The sequence below is a fragment of the Schistocerca piceifrons genome, chromosome 8 (genome assembly GCF_021461385.2).
Source record: "Schistocerca piceifrons isolate TAMUIC-IGC-003096 chromosome 8, iqSchPice1.1, whole genome shotgun sequence".
NCBI classification, from domain to species: Eukaryota; Metazoa; Arthropoda; class Insecta; order Orthoptera; family Acrididae; genus Schistocerca; species Schistocerca piceifrons.
In genome coordinates this window covers 242460393-242476405 of record NC_060145.1, presented here as the reverse complement: position 1 = coordinate 242476405, position 16013 = coordinate 242460393, and the positions used below count along the sequence as shown (strand labels likewise).

At 41.7% G+C, this 16013-nt stretch overlaps 1 protein-coding gene across 1 annotated transcript; it reads left to right on the top strand.

Annotated features, from left to right (window-relative positions):
* The first annotated feature begins 4509 nt into the window (after positions 1–4509).
* Positions 4510–14125, top strand: LOC124711515 (endocuticle structural glycoprotein SgAbd-5). The gene is made up of 3 exons (XM_047241630.1): positions 4510–4665; positions 11132–11247; positions 13748–14125. The coding sequence occupies exons 1-3, from the start codon at positions 4525–4527 to the stop codon at positions 13923–13925; spliced, it is 435 nt and encodes a 144-aa protein (XP_047097586.1). The 5' UTR covers positions 4510–4524; the 3' UTR covers positions 13926–14125.
* Positions 14126–16013: the final 1888 nt, after the last annotated feature.

The window sequence follows — 16013 nt, the reverse complement described above, 5'->3', positions numbered from 1 at the left end:
TTTTGTGACTTTTGCTTAATTCAATACGGATATCGAAACAACAGCAAGATAAGAACCGCATTAGAAAACAGTCATTACAGAGAAAAATCTTGTATTAAATCAGATATCAAATCTCTCCTTTCTCAAAATCAATGACTGACGTACCCTCCTATGGCGAGAAGTGGGAACACGTAAAGCAACCAGGAACATTGTCTAACATGATCGTTTTGGTGGTTCAGGTGTTATAGTGTGGGGAAGCATAACATTGCCTGGACCCACTGACCTCCAAATTTTTGAACCGGTTACGTGCACCGGTTGACGTTATTATGACCATGTACTCCTTCCCAAAATGCGTTTTTTTTTTCAGGGGCGCATTCGGCCTTGACTTCATTTTTAGGGACGACAACGCGTAACCGCATGGAATAACGCGGGTGCAGGAGCACTTGGAACAACAGGATATTCGAAGAATGGACTAGACTGCCATTCCGCCGACTTAAATCCCATAGGAAACGTGTGGGGTGCGTTGGGGAAATGTGCTGGAGGACGTCCACCTGTATCAGCGTTCATCTAACAGCTGTCAACCGCGTTAGTAGAGGAAAGGAGCGCCCTACGACAAAGACTACCTACCTCCCTTTTGGCTAGCGTGGGAGCACGTTGCATAGCATGCATTACTGTCCGTGAAATTACTGTCCGAATAAAAGTGCCATTTCTGTTCGTCTCACCACGCATTTCTTTCATTTAACTTCTGCACAATACTGTGGCAGTTCTTTCTATGTATGATCCAAGATTCATCGAGATATGTTACTTCGTAGAGACACATTACACAAAAGTTACTCTCGTCCTTTAGTTTTCCGCACTACGGCATAATGATCCTTGTCATTCAATTCGCATTACTCAGACACAAATAATTACTCTCAAATATCATTTGCATCGACTTGGTAACGGTATTATTACATAGCTTCAGCCCTGAAATTCACTGACTTGTAAGGGAACATTCCCAAGTGTCAATAAACGGTCTTGATTCGTTGGCTGATTTGGGGGAGCGAACCAAACAGCGACGTCATCGGTACCATCGGATTTGGGAAGGATGGGGAAGGAAGGCGGCCGTGCCCTTTTAAAGGAACTATCCCGGCATTTACATGAAGCGGTTTAGGGAAATCATGGAAAACCTAAATCAGGATGCCCGGACGCGGGTTTGCACCGTCGACCTCCCGAATGCGAGTCCAGTGTGCTAACCACAACGCCACCGCGCTCGGTAATAAATAAACGATCTTTATTAATGTCGACGGGTGTGTAGAGGGGACCAAATACTGCAATACTTATTTCCTAGTTTGTGTCCAATTTCACTTTTAAGGAGTAAAACACGCGCCAAAAGGTAATTTGGCATATCAGGTTTTTCTTCGAAACGATGATATATAAAAATGTTTGATATGTAATTAACGTTCTTTAAAACTGTATAATCGAATTTTGCAAAAATTTTAAGTTTTTCATAATGCTTGCACCATCATTAATTAATTTTGAGAAATGAAACCGTTTGTTACAATGTAGCCTAAATTAAAGAACCTTTCAAGCTACATACATCCACGTGTAATAAAGCTGGTTTCTGAAATACCATTTTTGGAAAATGAGCTGTACACAATGTGCTGTCGGACTATCTTCAACACACCTAAATAAAATATCTAAACCTTCATTATTAGTCATTTATTTTTTACATTTATTTTAGGTTGTTCGTCTCCGTAGCGCAGCGATAGCGTTACCGCCTACCACGCAAAGGGACTCGGGTTCGATTCCCGACAGGGGACTGGGTGTTGTGAGTCTTTCATCATCATTGACACGCAAGTCGCTGACTTGGCTTCAACTAAAAACACTAGCAATACGGTGGCCGAACCCTGAAGGGGATATCCCGGCCAATAAATGCCATACGACCAGTTCATTTCATTTTTTAGGTTTTAAATGGTTATTTTACGTTTTACGTTCATTTCTTTGTTTACCATTTCACATAGATGTATTTTATTAACTGAAAATAACAAGTAATTCATAATTATGAGACAAAATAATTATAATAATGATAATCTATACATAGATGCTTAGAACATAACGTTTACCATGCACATAAAATGAAAAAAATTTCTTCACATAATACACACGACAAAAAAAACAATATAAAACGAAATTCAACAGGATTTAAACTTTTCGCAGATGATCCTCTAAATATCCTGATTTGTATCTGGCATATTCCAGTACAATGGTAAGCTGTGGTGAAGAGAATTGATTATGCACTCGTGACTGCAGCTTAATTACGCTGTTTCTCAAATGGAGACAGACATCATAATGATTCAACACAACTAGATCTGAAAATATTCTCACAAGGTTCTTCCAACATCAAAAGCCGTATACATTTCACGACTGTGCCTGTCCAATCGAACCATTTGCGATCATCAGATGAGCAAGTTTGTTGTTCTCAGCTATGATGGTCAAAGCCGTTTCTTTACATTGACCACCCGACTTTTCATAGTTTTAAAAGAAGCTAATTATGAGCTTGGACCAAGAATCCGAGAATCTCTTTTTGAAACCCCAGATGTCCTTGTGGCAGAGTCTAAATCTAGTAAACAAACGTCTGATTGGGTGAAAAGATATTTGAAAGATGTTTTCCTTACCAGTGAAGGTGGAAAATATGAGAATATATTACTGTTAGATACTTGGTGTTGTCAGTGTGAGAGAACCTGAAGACAAGGAACCTGTTCATCTGGTGATCGCAAAGGGCTCGACGTCAGTAATGAGCTGTATACGGCTTTCGATGTTGGAAGAACTTTGTGGGAATATTTTCAGATCTTATCGTGTTGAATGACTATGACGTCAATATAATTAAGCTGCAGTCACTAGCCCACTGTCAATTTTCTTCGCAAAGGCTTACCAATGTATTGAAATTCGTCAGGTACAAATCAGGATATTTAGAACGTCCCCCAAGACAACTTGAAATCCTGTTGAATTTCGTTTTATATTGTTTTCTCTGTCGTGTATATTATGTAAAAATATTTCGTTTATTTATGTACGTAGTATAAGAAAACATTATGTTTTTAAGCATTTATTTATAGATTATTAGTATTGTAATAATTTTGTCTCATAATAATGAGTTACTTATTATTCTGAGTTAACAAAACATACATATGTGAAATGGTAAACAAAGAAATGAACATAAAGCATAATATAACAATTTAAAACATAAAGCAAATACAAGTGAAATAAATAACTAGACTAATAATGAATGTTTAAATATTTTAATTAGGTATGTTGAACATTCTATGATAAGACATTTTGTACAGCTTGTTATTTACAAATAATATTTCAGAAAGCAGTTTTGTTTCCCATGGATGGATGTAACTTGAAAGGTTCTTTAATTTATGTTGTAACAAAAGCTTTCATTTTTCAAAAGTAATTAATGATGGTTCACTATTTCGAAAAATTTCAAATTATTACAGAATCCTGTTATACACTTTTCAAGAACGTTAATTGCATATCAACTTTTATATGAGAAACATTTCTTATATACATCAGCGTTTCGAAGACATTCCCTCCAATCCTGATATGCCGAATTACCTTTCGGGGTGTGTTTTACCCCATAAAAATGAAACTGGACACGAAAAAAAACTTCTTTTGTATTATTTGGCCTCTCTATAAAACCATCATGTTTCATCAAGTTCGTTATTGGCACTTGAGAATGTTCCCTTGTTTATCTGGAAAAATGTGTTAGCAAATTTATTTTTGTTTCTAAAACTACCTGTGGATCGAAATATTACTTCCTTTAACATATCTTTGGGTGCAATCTAACACTGCACAAGCTTAAACTGTTATAAAGGTGCTATAATAAAAATCGGTTGAACAGTCGTCCGCAAATGGGTGCCAGCAGTAGTCAGCTGATCCATATGTTGGCTTCAGTATAATAACGTCATGCGCGGTGTGTATCATCTATGTCTAGGGTAAATACTGACAATATTCTGTTTGAACCGCGAGACCCGTCCGCTAATCTGAGAGGTTAAATTATATCACTGACTGTTTAAAAATGCGGACGAAAAAGAAAATTAAATGATATGAAAGTTAAATGATATTACTGTTTTCTCTAAGAGAACGACACAGTGGTGTCTAGACTTGTTTGGTGTCTCTAGAAAGTGCAAACAAAGCTCCAAAATTCCGACACTTGACGCCGTACCCACACTGGCGTTTGCCGAAACAATTACTGCGCCGGTGTGAATTGTTTGAGTTACGGTGACTCCACACCTGGATAGTGTGTGTATGTGCATTATGTCACCGGCGCACGTATTCACGCATGTGCGCCGCGGCCGCCGCCGGGAACCTGCAAATGGCAAGTGCGGCTGTTTTGCAACCGCGAGTGACGCTCTGCCGTGCCCGGCGCGGGGCCTCCGGTGAGAGGACGGGACCCACCTAGCCTCGCCTCGCCCCGCCTCACCTCACCTCACCGCACCTCGGGCTGCTCATCTGCCCGCGCCCGCGGCTGTGTGGGTGTGCTGCGCGCCTTTGTGTTGGTGCATGACACGCGCCGGGGAGGGGGCCGGCGCGACCCTATATAAACCTGTCCGCGGACCCAGTCCTCAATCACAGCAGCGACAACTCCTGCCTACAGCCAGACGCGCGTCCAGCACACAGCCACCAACGCCCACCATGAAGCTGGTGAGTATCTCGGAGAAAGTGCCGATTCTCGGAACCTGCTGCGACCGCCTCATCTTCACAGCCCTCTGCCGCGTTTGGCATTTATTGTCACCGGTAGTAAAATCTGAGTTCTTGGACAGCATTTTATGCCTCTTCAAACTTCTCCGATACTTGACGGTTCAACCCCTGTTTTCGGATCTTCTTCAGGAGACTTCTGATCTCCAGCCGCTGGGAGACACCAGAAGATTCTTGAAGAATGTCCTAGCAGATGGATCGAAACCGTGATAACCGGACAATTTTGAACAGTACTGAGACGCCGCCTGCCTCTGATTTTAGCATTACTGTCGATGAAACCGACGTTTCTAGGCAGCGTCCTATTCCTAGTCAAAGTTCTCCAATGGGGATCTTCTTCGGGTATCTTCTGGTATCCAACAACTCGAATAAATCATAACACTCCTCAAGATTATCCCAGTAGAGGGATCGAAACAATGGTAACTGGACAAATTGAAAAGGGTTGTGATGCGGCCTGCCTCTGATTTTACAATTTAATACAACATCTGGTAAAATCAGAGTTGTCAGACAGCGTCATAATCCTCGTCAAATGTCTCCAATACTCGACATTTCGATCTGTCTGCTGGGATCCTCTTCAGGAGTCATTATCCAGCCACTCAGAGACACCAGAAGACTCTCCCAGAATATCTCAGCAGAAGGTCCAAATGGTGGTTTTTGGACAAGTCTGAGGACTATGACTTCGCCTGCCTCTGATTTTAGCATTTACTGTAACTGCTGGTAATATTGAAGTTGTCAGTCAGCGTTACATTCCTCTTCAAACTCCTCCAATAACGTGGCGACCCCTATTCTGGGATCATCTTCAAGAGTCTTCTGGCGCCCAACCACTCGAAGATACCAGAAGACCCCTGAAGAACATCCCAGCAGAGGGATCTAATTGTGCAAGTTTGAAGAGAGATATAACGCAGCCTCACTCAGATTTTATCGTCAATCACAACGACCATTTTCAACGCTCTCTTTCGGCAAAACAGCGCAGGAGTGACGAAGAACGCAGGTCGTTGGACTGGCCTTCGGTGACCGGCTAAGGATGCATCAGTTACGGCACTGAACTTGTATTCAAATGAATACAAGTCAAATTCCCGCCCAAGAATTCACCATTAGATTTCCGTAGATTCACTAAATCACTCAACATCCATACCAGGACGGTTCCTCGGCTAAAATCCTGTCCCATACATTGACGTTAGTTTAAATTCATATTTGCCGGTCTTCATACTTCAGATGAGCATTCGAATTAATATGTGAATACGGTGTTTTGCATATTTCGTAGCTTTTCGTCTTCCGTGCAGCCTAATGACGGATAGGTCCGTAGGTGTTGCAGGTCTCGCAGTCTGGTGTTAGACTTTCAGTTTGTAGACTGCTTACCCCTTTTTACTATTGTAGTTCGTTAATGTTCAGCGCTAGTGGCCGTTGTGGTCTAGCGTGTAGAGCACTAGACTTCGGCTATGGATGTCCTGGGTTCAATGGCCCCAGGATGGCCGCAGATCAACTCAGCCTGCTGAGTAAAAGCCAACCGGTGCGATAGGCCCTCTTAGTGCCGCGGCGACAAAGGTTGTACTCTACCTATCTTCAGTCGGGCCAGTCACCCGATTACAGGCTTGGCCCACAGAGTTTAACTTCGTTTCATTCAGACATCGGACTGATTGTCGAGAAGCAGGCTCACATCCGTAGATCGCACTGTTGCAGACAATAACCGTGGGTGTTACCGAATACGATCATGCTAAGATTCCACGTTTCAAATTATATATTATTAATGAAAGGAAATTTTGAAATGAGAACAATTTTATTATTGAATTTCTGTATTATTTGAGATCATCCTTTCGAAGTTACGCACATCCAACCCACGTCTCCCTTTCTGTCTGTGTAGTCTAAAAGTCCAGATATCAGATCATTAGGCCTTTTCAATGTTAATGTAACTTAAGTCTGGTTTGTTGCTTCTATCACTCGCGGTCGCAAAACGTTACACGTATTATTTTGCTCTGTTGAATAATCGCTGTATGACCACTATAAACAAGTTTCTGTTGACGAGAGATTTCAGTTAAATCCACAGAAACTCATACTACTCTCAATAATTTTGTGGTTGTGTGTATTTCGACACGCTTGATTGTAATGTAAACTCCCATCGAAGATTAAATCGTAATGCAAATTATCGTGACCTGCTCCACAGCTTTCACACACATCGACCGTACTCAATTAAGTAATTTGTGGACTCCCAGCTTCAGCGCAACCAAACACCTCGTAGTACAAACCTGCTATGTCGTTCCGTGGCAACAGTGTCCAAATTCGTTCAAGCCGAGCGACATCTGCAAAAGAAAAGTACACCGCCTCATCTAAGCATCAGTGGACACGGAACGCTCACGAACATGTCGAGCCTTTGGCGGTTAATATGACATCACCAAACAGCGTAGTCCATTCATTCGAGCAGTTGATCAGGTGCCTTCACAAAGCGATTAGCTCACGTTCCAAATTTTTGTCGCAACAGAAACACCTAAAATGGTCTTCAGCTATTGAACCCAGGATGTTAAGCTCTAACTAAGAAGAAATAGGCCTATAACAAGCGCAAAAGTAAGATGGTAATAATATTGATCGCAATGTGTCATTGTTCACTCTAGCTGTGGATGCTTTTAATCCATGGTTTGTAAAGACACGTAAGTTTGCTCACAATGTGCCAAGCTCTAAAAACAGTTCGTATTTGGTTATCGATTTTCTCATGTCGCACAAAATTGTTTGACTTTTGCTAGCGATGGTATCAACCGCGTGTCCGGACGAATACGTAATGGCATTACTGAAGATGCAATAAAGGCGGAAAATCTGCATGCGATTTTCCGAATTATCGGAACTATTCTTCAATTGTATTTTCATTCAATACAGTATGTGGAAATATTTCGATTAATGGTCCAAAAGTATAATAATAACTGTGATTCAGGTCGACGTTGGTATGTTAATGTTTTCAACTTTTTTCCATATTTGAGAGGGCGAGCATATCGGCAGTCAGGAAATTAACAGAGAAACCAGTTTCACAGACAGCTGTCGCAAGAACCCCTGGCGTCTCTCGCCTAGAGTCCACTTAGAACCATAGGAGGGTTCACCACTGCTCACTATGATTCCAGCATGCAGGCGTGCCCCACTGCGATAAAACGTAGATTGTGAAAAGCGAACCACATTTTTTCCTCAATGGTTTACGTTCCGCCGATATGATCGTTAGATATGGACTGGTACCGCAGATTGGAGAAGAAGCTGGAGATATCAAACAAGAATTTCTTCCAGAAAATTCCGACTGACACCCTACTCCTATTGCAGAAGACAAACATTAATTTCTCTTTCTTTATTTTTTCGATTTGTTAGGATTACTTGAGGTGAATACGAGGATGGTTACATGATGGAGCAAACACCTTCCCAACTTAATTCGAGAACCATGTCTAATGGCCTCTCTGCTCAAACTGGTGGTCGTACAACGGCTTCGATGCTGAACTTGTATTCGGGATGTCCTCGGTTCAAATCTACCTCCAGTCAACCAGATAAGTTTTCCGAATGGTGCATTTGCATTAAGTGAGTTAGGGAAACCATGCAAAACCCAAACGTCGATAGCAGGAGGAAGAATTCGAAATCTGTTGATTTGCACACGAGTTCAATGCTTCAAGCACTGCATCATCTTGCTTGAAAGAAAATCGATTTCTTCAATAACAGCGAATTTTCCATGTTTAGTTCTGTGCGAAAGTATCATAGGCATGAGATGACTGGAAAAATTCGTGGAAAATTCTAACGTAATGGGCACAGAAAGAGTCGAATAGTCTTCCTCTAGCTACATCAATCTCAGCTGTGTTCCTCAGTAAAGTTTACACATTAAAACGAGAATAAATTGTGCAGCTATTTCATAACACCCATTACTGCAAAGCTTACCTTACTTTCAGCTTTTCTTATCTCTCAATGATTTTGGTTCTCTGCCCCCCTCCTCTCTCTCTCTCTCTCTCTCTCTCTCTCTCTCTCTCTCTCACTCTGTCTCTCTCCCTTAAAATAATAAATCACAAACGATTGAATCAATATCACCATTTGTGTTTCTCAGAATAAGTTAATAATTCGGAAATTTGCACTAATATCATCCTTGCATCAGTTGTCGTTGTTAATTTAAGCAGCAGAGTTGTGTCATTAAAGAATCCCGAAATGACACAGAAAACACTGCTCTTCTGTCAACTTTTAATTGCCAGTCTCACTCTAAACTACACAAGTAGTGAACGGCAACTAACACTAAAGTTAACGTAAACCAATAAGAACTCAACGAAATACATCTATCATCTAATTACTCCTGTTGTAGATGAATGCGAGTCTAGTTGCAAGTAGTGGTAAATTTCGTCTATAGGAAGGAGCACCAGTTTGCATCACAGTCAAGGGGAAGACAAAAAGAGCCATTATGATTATGAAGTTAAGTGATATACTCTCGATGCTGGTGAATGTTGCAACGTTCACTTCTGTCGACACTCGATCCCCCGTTTACTGAAAAAAGGCAATGATTGTATTACGACCAGCTTACTGACTTTCAGGGCCTGCATGATTACAGCGGAAAACTAAAGCAACAGTAAACGTATGTGGACCTTCAATATTCTACAACTACAGGTCCCTGTGAGTAATGTAAGTGCGAATAAAGTGCACACATTTGTGCGTGCTGACTCATGCGCTGAGATGAGCAGATAATGAGGTTCGCCTTCAAGTTTCGGTATGACATTTCAGAAACCCAGCCTTAGAAGAACGTGAGGAGACCTTACACGGACGCTAATCGCCTTACGTTAAGGCGTCTGCCATAATATCTGACCGATCACGGAAAGACATCACGACAGAGTCGTTGCGCGTCCGGATAATCCACCATTACATGGTAGCTTGCTGCTACGTCTGGAACGAATGGCGTGGTAGACGTGAGGTCAAGCACGACCACAGGCCATTATCCTTTGCGTCCTGAGAATGTTACCCTTGGGTTGCGTTGACGTTCTGTTGTCATTGTTCCCTATGCATGGATATATACTTCAGTATTTACGTTAGTCACTTTGCAAATCCAAAAATCAGACAGACAAAGAAATAAACATGTCGGAAATCAGTATTAAAAGTTACAAAATGTATAGTGTTTCTTTGCAAGTAATAAAATATTACACTAAAGAGAAACGAAATAGAAACAGTGCTGGGATAAAAAGTATTAACCATATACCATTGGAAATCGATGCCGTGTCGTACGTGTCCGAGTTCTGCGTTGATTCTGGAGCTACTTGCAGCTAAATCCACTGCATTACACCGTGTTCATGTAAGAATCTCTGCTGTGAGCATTAGCAAGTTGCCGGATAGATGTGGCAGTAGAATGCAAAAGATGCATATATTCACCATAGGACTCTGACGCCAGATCTTCGTGTTGCAGCCACCACATTAGGCCCGTAGTACCGGGTGATCAAAAAGTCAGTATAAATTTGAAAACGGAGTAAATCACGGAATAATGTAGATAGAGACGTACAAATTGAAACACATGCTTGGAAATACATGGGGTTTAATTAGAACCAAAAAAATACAAACGTTCAAAAAATGTCCGACAGATAGCGCTTCATCTGATCAGAATAGCAATAATTAGCATAACAAATTAAGACAAAGCAAAGATGATGTTCTTCACAGGAAATGCTCAATATGTCCACCATCATTCCTCAACAATAGCTGTAGTCGAGGAATTATGTTGTGTACAGCACTGTGAAGCATGTCCGGAGTTGTGGTAAGGCACTGGCGTCGGATGTTGTCTTTCAGCATCCCTAGAGATGTCGGTCGATCACGATACACTTGCGACTTCAGGTAACCCCAAAGCCAATAATCGCACTGACTGAGGTCTGGGCACCTGGGAGGCCAAGCACGACGAAAGTGGCGGCTGAGCACACGATCATCACCAAACGAAGGGCGCAAGAGATCTTTCACGCGTCTCGCAGTACTTGTTTTTTTTGTTTTTTTGTGTTCTAATAAAACCCCACGTCATTCCAAGCATGTGTGTCAATATTTACCTCTCTATCTACATTATTCCGTGGTTTGTTAAGTTTTCAAATTTATACTAACTTTTTGATCACCCGGTACATAACGAAAGTACTAACACGCTTGATATGATGAAGCTGCAACCTACACTTGGCCATAACGCATGAAGTCAGTATGGGTCTAGAACTACAGACTCAACAAGGGGATTGAATTAATGAATCGAGGGAACTGATTTAACGCGTATTCAATCAAAATCAGTCTCGACACATCGATTAAATCGCGGTTCACCTTTTCTGAGGTCAGTGTAAGAAAGATTTGTGCCTACATAAATGGCAATGCAACTGCTGAAAATTTTTGTCTTACATGTTGGCCCATTAGCAAAGCTGCAGCATACTTTTAGGGCAAATGCGTGAGCGCATCTTCTTTTTTGCAGATCCTGATCCTGAGTGCTGTAGTCGTGGCGGTGCTGGCTGTCCCACAGAGCGGAAAGGACGCCACCATCGTCGAGCTGACCAACGACAACGACGGACTCGGCCAGTACAACTTCGCGTACGTCCTCATGCCATGACTCATTATGTGCCATTCTGCAGCCGCATTCATTATAAGCATTTGACACCATAACATCTACGTCTTTGTGGTACCTCCACTACACTTACTTGGGACTACCTGAAATAGGACGAAATCCTCCCAGGCCAGTTTGGCATCAGCCTTTTGGTTCTCTATGAATAATAAGTGATGTGATCTTCTTTTTTTAATATGATTATCGTATGCACTTCTTCGTTACTAGTGATTTTAGAATCGCTTCGTCAAACGATTGATTTTGAGTAGTACTAGTTAAGAACCAGATAAATCATCGCCAATTCGCAGCAATTCAGAGCCGAGGAGAACCACTGTTTCTGGAATGGATGCGGTATGTTTACAAAGGCTAAACAGTAATTTTCATGTGAGCAAATTTATTTCTGTAGTTTCCCAAATTTCAGCACATTTAGGTGGATAAGTCATTAAGACATTTGAGTCCTATTCGGTTGCGTCTCTAAATCAGTTCAATGCCGGGATGCTTCCATTAATACGCCATGGCTGGCACTTCCTATCCACCAACACACGTTCTTGCTGCGCCTGAAATACATGTTGAGCTAATTCTTGAGCATTGCTGAATGGAGGTTGGTATGCAAGTATGCGTCTTCCCATCGCATCTGTGCTTGTCAAATCAGGGGACTGGTTAGAATAGTCAAGGCGTTTGTGGTGTGAACTGCAACGGAGGATCTTCCACTATCCTGGTGCACTTGGTACTCTGGTTTAGCGTTTTAACCACATACTGAAGAGCGTTCAGTCTCCCTTCAGTAACTACCAAGTCAGTTCTTCTCTTACATCCAATAGCTCCCAGCACCAGGAGTTCGACTGTCACGCGTCTGAGAATCACTGTTTCCTGTAACTTCTCATCAGGTCGCTTATGGAGGTGTTCGCCTTTGTCTGACCATCATAAACAGAAGTGAGACCCGTCACTGAACATCACAGAACGTCATTCAAAGTCTCAGCTGATTTTCGCTCTTCACCCTGCAAGTATCTGTACTCATTGCATCACAGCCAACTATCTATGTGATCTTTTGATAAGAAGCTCATATATCCCTCAAGCCAATGAATCTGCATTTCTCAAAGATTGAAAGGCCAGTGTAAGCAACCGCATATGCACGTCCCCTGAGAATGCTTTGATGCAATTTCCACCTGGAAAGGTCCCATAACATTACACACACCCAAGAGTGACTTGTAGGAAAGGCATAGCAAAATGCTGAAAATAAGCTTGCGTAAGGATGATATTCCAATCAACATACCACACACACCTGGGAATACTGGATGGAAGCGTGCGGCCAAGGTGCTCAAACTATCATAGTTCCCCACCGCGTGAAAACTACAAGACATGAAGGAAGTATACACACATCAGTGGCTAGACCATCTCTCTACGTTTCTGACTCACATTACAGGTAGTCAAGTGAGGCACGACCGTGACGCAGAAAACGCTAACATCTGCGTGTAATTCATTGAAATAGGGGACATGAAAGTCTCTTCCATTGGGCTGCATGTATGCAGACGCGAACTAATTGCATACGACAATAAAGAGCGAATGATTTATCCACAAGTTCTCACACGTGTGACCCCTAGTGCATCTACGCTACCCCTTGGTGCGTATTGCGAATCGAAAGTTCAAGAGATGGTCTGTCCATTGATAGGTGTAATTGTTCTGTATGTCTTGTAGTTGTGTATGTGTGTCTGTGTGAATGAGGAGTGGGAGACAGAGAGAGAGAGAGAGAGAGAGACAGAGCACATCTACGAGGGCTATTAAGAAATTAAGGAACGATCGGTCGCGAAATGGAAAACACAGTGAAAATCAAAAGTTAGCTACATGTTCCACCTACGTTTCTGCATAGTCGCCTCTCCGACTTAGACATCTGTTGTAGCGTTGTACCACTTTTCTAATACCGACAGAAAGATCCTTCCTGCACTTTTCCACGCTGAACTACAACTCGCAGTCTTCACAGCCAGCGGCTCATTTGAGCCGAGATGGAAATCAAAGACGGCCAAATTTGGGTTGTATGGTGGGTGATCAAACACTTCCCATCGAAAAGCTGTAGAAGCGTCATAACTGCCCCCGCGGTGTGCGACTGAGAGCCGTCAGGAAGACGGAAATGCCTGAACTTTGTGTGGGCTGCATGAAAACAGGCGAAATCTCTCGTCAGGCACCCGTACTTGACGGGAGACACTGTTTTGTAGGCATCTTTACGCAATCACTGTACGCTCAGAGAAGAGCGACATGACGCTATCTACGGGCATAACAGAGACATTGCCTACACATCTGTTCAAAGCTTCATCGGATTTTCACTGTGATTTTCATTATGGACTCTGTTCGCTCATTACATTCCGAATAGCCCTCGTATTACTACTATTCGCCAAAGTGACAATAGTCGCCAGTGAGATAGTGACAACGCAGACCTTACTGCCTGTTTCGTCGCACATGCTCCACCGTTGCCAGCTGCAGTTCTGCCTTGCCCCACAGGTACCGCACCAGTGACGGCATCGCGCGGCAGGAGCAGGGCGCGCTGAAGAACGCCGGCTCCGAGAACGAAGCCATCGAGGTCCAGGGCAGCTACACCTACAAGGGCGTCGACGGCAAGGACTACACCGTCACCTTCGTCGCCAACGAGAACGGCTACCAGCCACGCGTGCAGTCGTAAGCCGGACCGGGATCCGATCTGACGACGGTACAACCAACTCGACAAAGAGTGGCCAGTTCGCTTTTCCTACGCCGACTTCGCTTCAGTGCCAACAAACCGACATCGGCTTCTGCACATACCTATATGTTTTACAAACATATCACATGATATTCTTCATATTTTGTGAAGTTATTTGCCATAAAATAAATTTTATTTTATAATTCCTGCATTTTTTTATCAAATCTATAAATAGCCCTTACTCCACAACAACATCGTGTACTTTGCTGAAACCGAAAACTGCAGTTCGTCTCAAGACTGAACTTCGGCTAAGAATTTCAAAATTTGAAATCTGACTCCATTAAAAAATGCATGTTAGCTTCAGTACAGATGCCAAATTCTTACTGACGTATGTTTTGCTACGGAGATCGCCAGGTTATTAAGTGGAATATCCAGTGTGCCCTGCGGAGCATATTGGTGTAATGTTTAAGACACTGAATTACTGGAGAGATCCTCGTCTGTTCATCCAGAATTATGTTTTCTGTGATTTCTCTAAATTGTTAAGGCCCATGTTCAGCCATTCAGATGTTCAATGCGTCCCATAGATCCAATCAAAAAAGAGAACCTTCACGGATATGGGACGAGTCAGGACGTACTTTAACACAAGGCAAAAGCCTCATAGAAATTTAATCCGTCCACGCTGTATTTTAAAATTAACTCTCACTATATTTCTTGTGCCGACTTCGTTTAATCGAACAAAACAGTAAAAAAAACTGCCACTTTGAAAAAATATGTCTGTTGTTCATCTGCTATTAGTAGCGCAATGTTTACTTGATTACAATGCTATTTTTCACGATAACACTTATCCGCTGCTATGCTCGCATACCGGTAGTTTTTTTATCATGAATTATGCTAAATAAGTACCCATTCTCCCGAAATAACATCAGCTGTTCTCACGTGTCTGCCTGTTAGGCTAAGTGTGTGTTAATACATAGATGAGTCCGCCCCCTCTACACCCAAATACCCCAACCCACAACGACATGGCATGTATACAGTGATGCTGCCGAACAGTACATGCAGTCGGGTGTGGACGGATACATCGTGCTACACTGTACGGTGTGCAGATTATACAACAAATTTAACAATTTTTAACATGTTTTATGCCCACAGATGTGAAAACATGTAGGACGGCACCTACTTCACACTTTTAAGTGTCGACATTTCTTTTCTTTCTTTCTTTTTTTTTATATAAGGTAGACTATGTTATTCTACAGGGTTCATGTTATCCCCACACCAAGTTTCATCGAAATTGGTTCGGTGGTTTAGTTGTGAAAACGTAACAGAGTGGTTTTTGCAAATTTACAGTGAAGTATGAGTATACGGTTAAACACACTGAGGATTATACAATCGTTGTATTCGGTATGCTGAATTGTATAATGTTCAACGTATCATTCAATAGAAGCGTTTTCACAAAATGATAACGTTCAAAATTCAAAGAATAAATAGTTTTCTCAAACAGTAAAATTATTTTCCTAATTCGCGTAATAGTCTACAAATATATTTCTAAAGTAGCCTATATCCTTCCTTGTCATTCAAGCTATCTCAATACCACATTTAATAAACACTGGTTCAGCGGTTTAGTCGTTGAAAGGTAACAGATAAACACACTTTCGCATTTGTAAGACTTTAAATTACGATATCTCTTTTTTCGTGATCCAGTTTTGATTAAGTAAAACCTATACGTTGCCCCTAGCTACACTCAAGTCACCCGTGAAAACCCCTTGAAAACTCGTCTAGTAGCTTTTGGCTCTTTGAAACAGAAAAGCAAGACAGTTTCAGATAAAACTTTAAATGATGACATCTTTTTCTTTTGCGGTCCGATTTTGATGAAATAAAGCCAATACGATGTCACAAACTATTCTCAAGTTACCTGTGAAATCCCAATTACAGTTTTGCTGTTAGTGTGATAGAGGCATATATATAGATTAGTAAATACTAAGATGTACTTACAGTACATTATTACTTCCTATACAGCTTCACAACACACATTTCTACTTACAAGGCAACTAACAGAAATTTTCATTCCATGAACGTTAATATTTAGATAATTTG

What these genes read in the sequence shown, in the direction of transcription:
- LOC124711515 (XM_047241630.1), top strand. Translation starts at nt 4,525, where the DNA reads ATGACACGCGCCGGGGAGGGGGCCGGCGCGACCCTATATAAACCTGTC. An exon ending in CAACGCCCACCATGAAGCTG is followed by an intron (nt 4,666 to 11,131) that starts GTGAGTATCTCG and finishes TCTTTTTTGCAG; the next exon opens with ATCCTGATCCTGAGTGCTGT. An exon ending in CTCGGCCAGTACAACTTCGC is followed by an intron (nt 11,248 to 13,747) that starts GTACGTCCTCAT and finishes CTTGCCCCACAG; the next exon opens with GTACCGCACCAGTGACGGCA.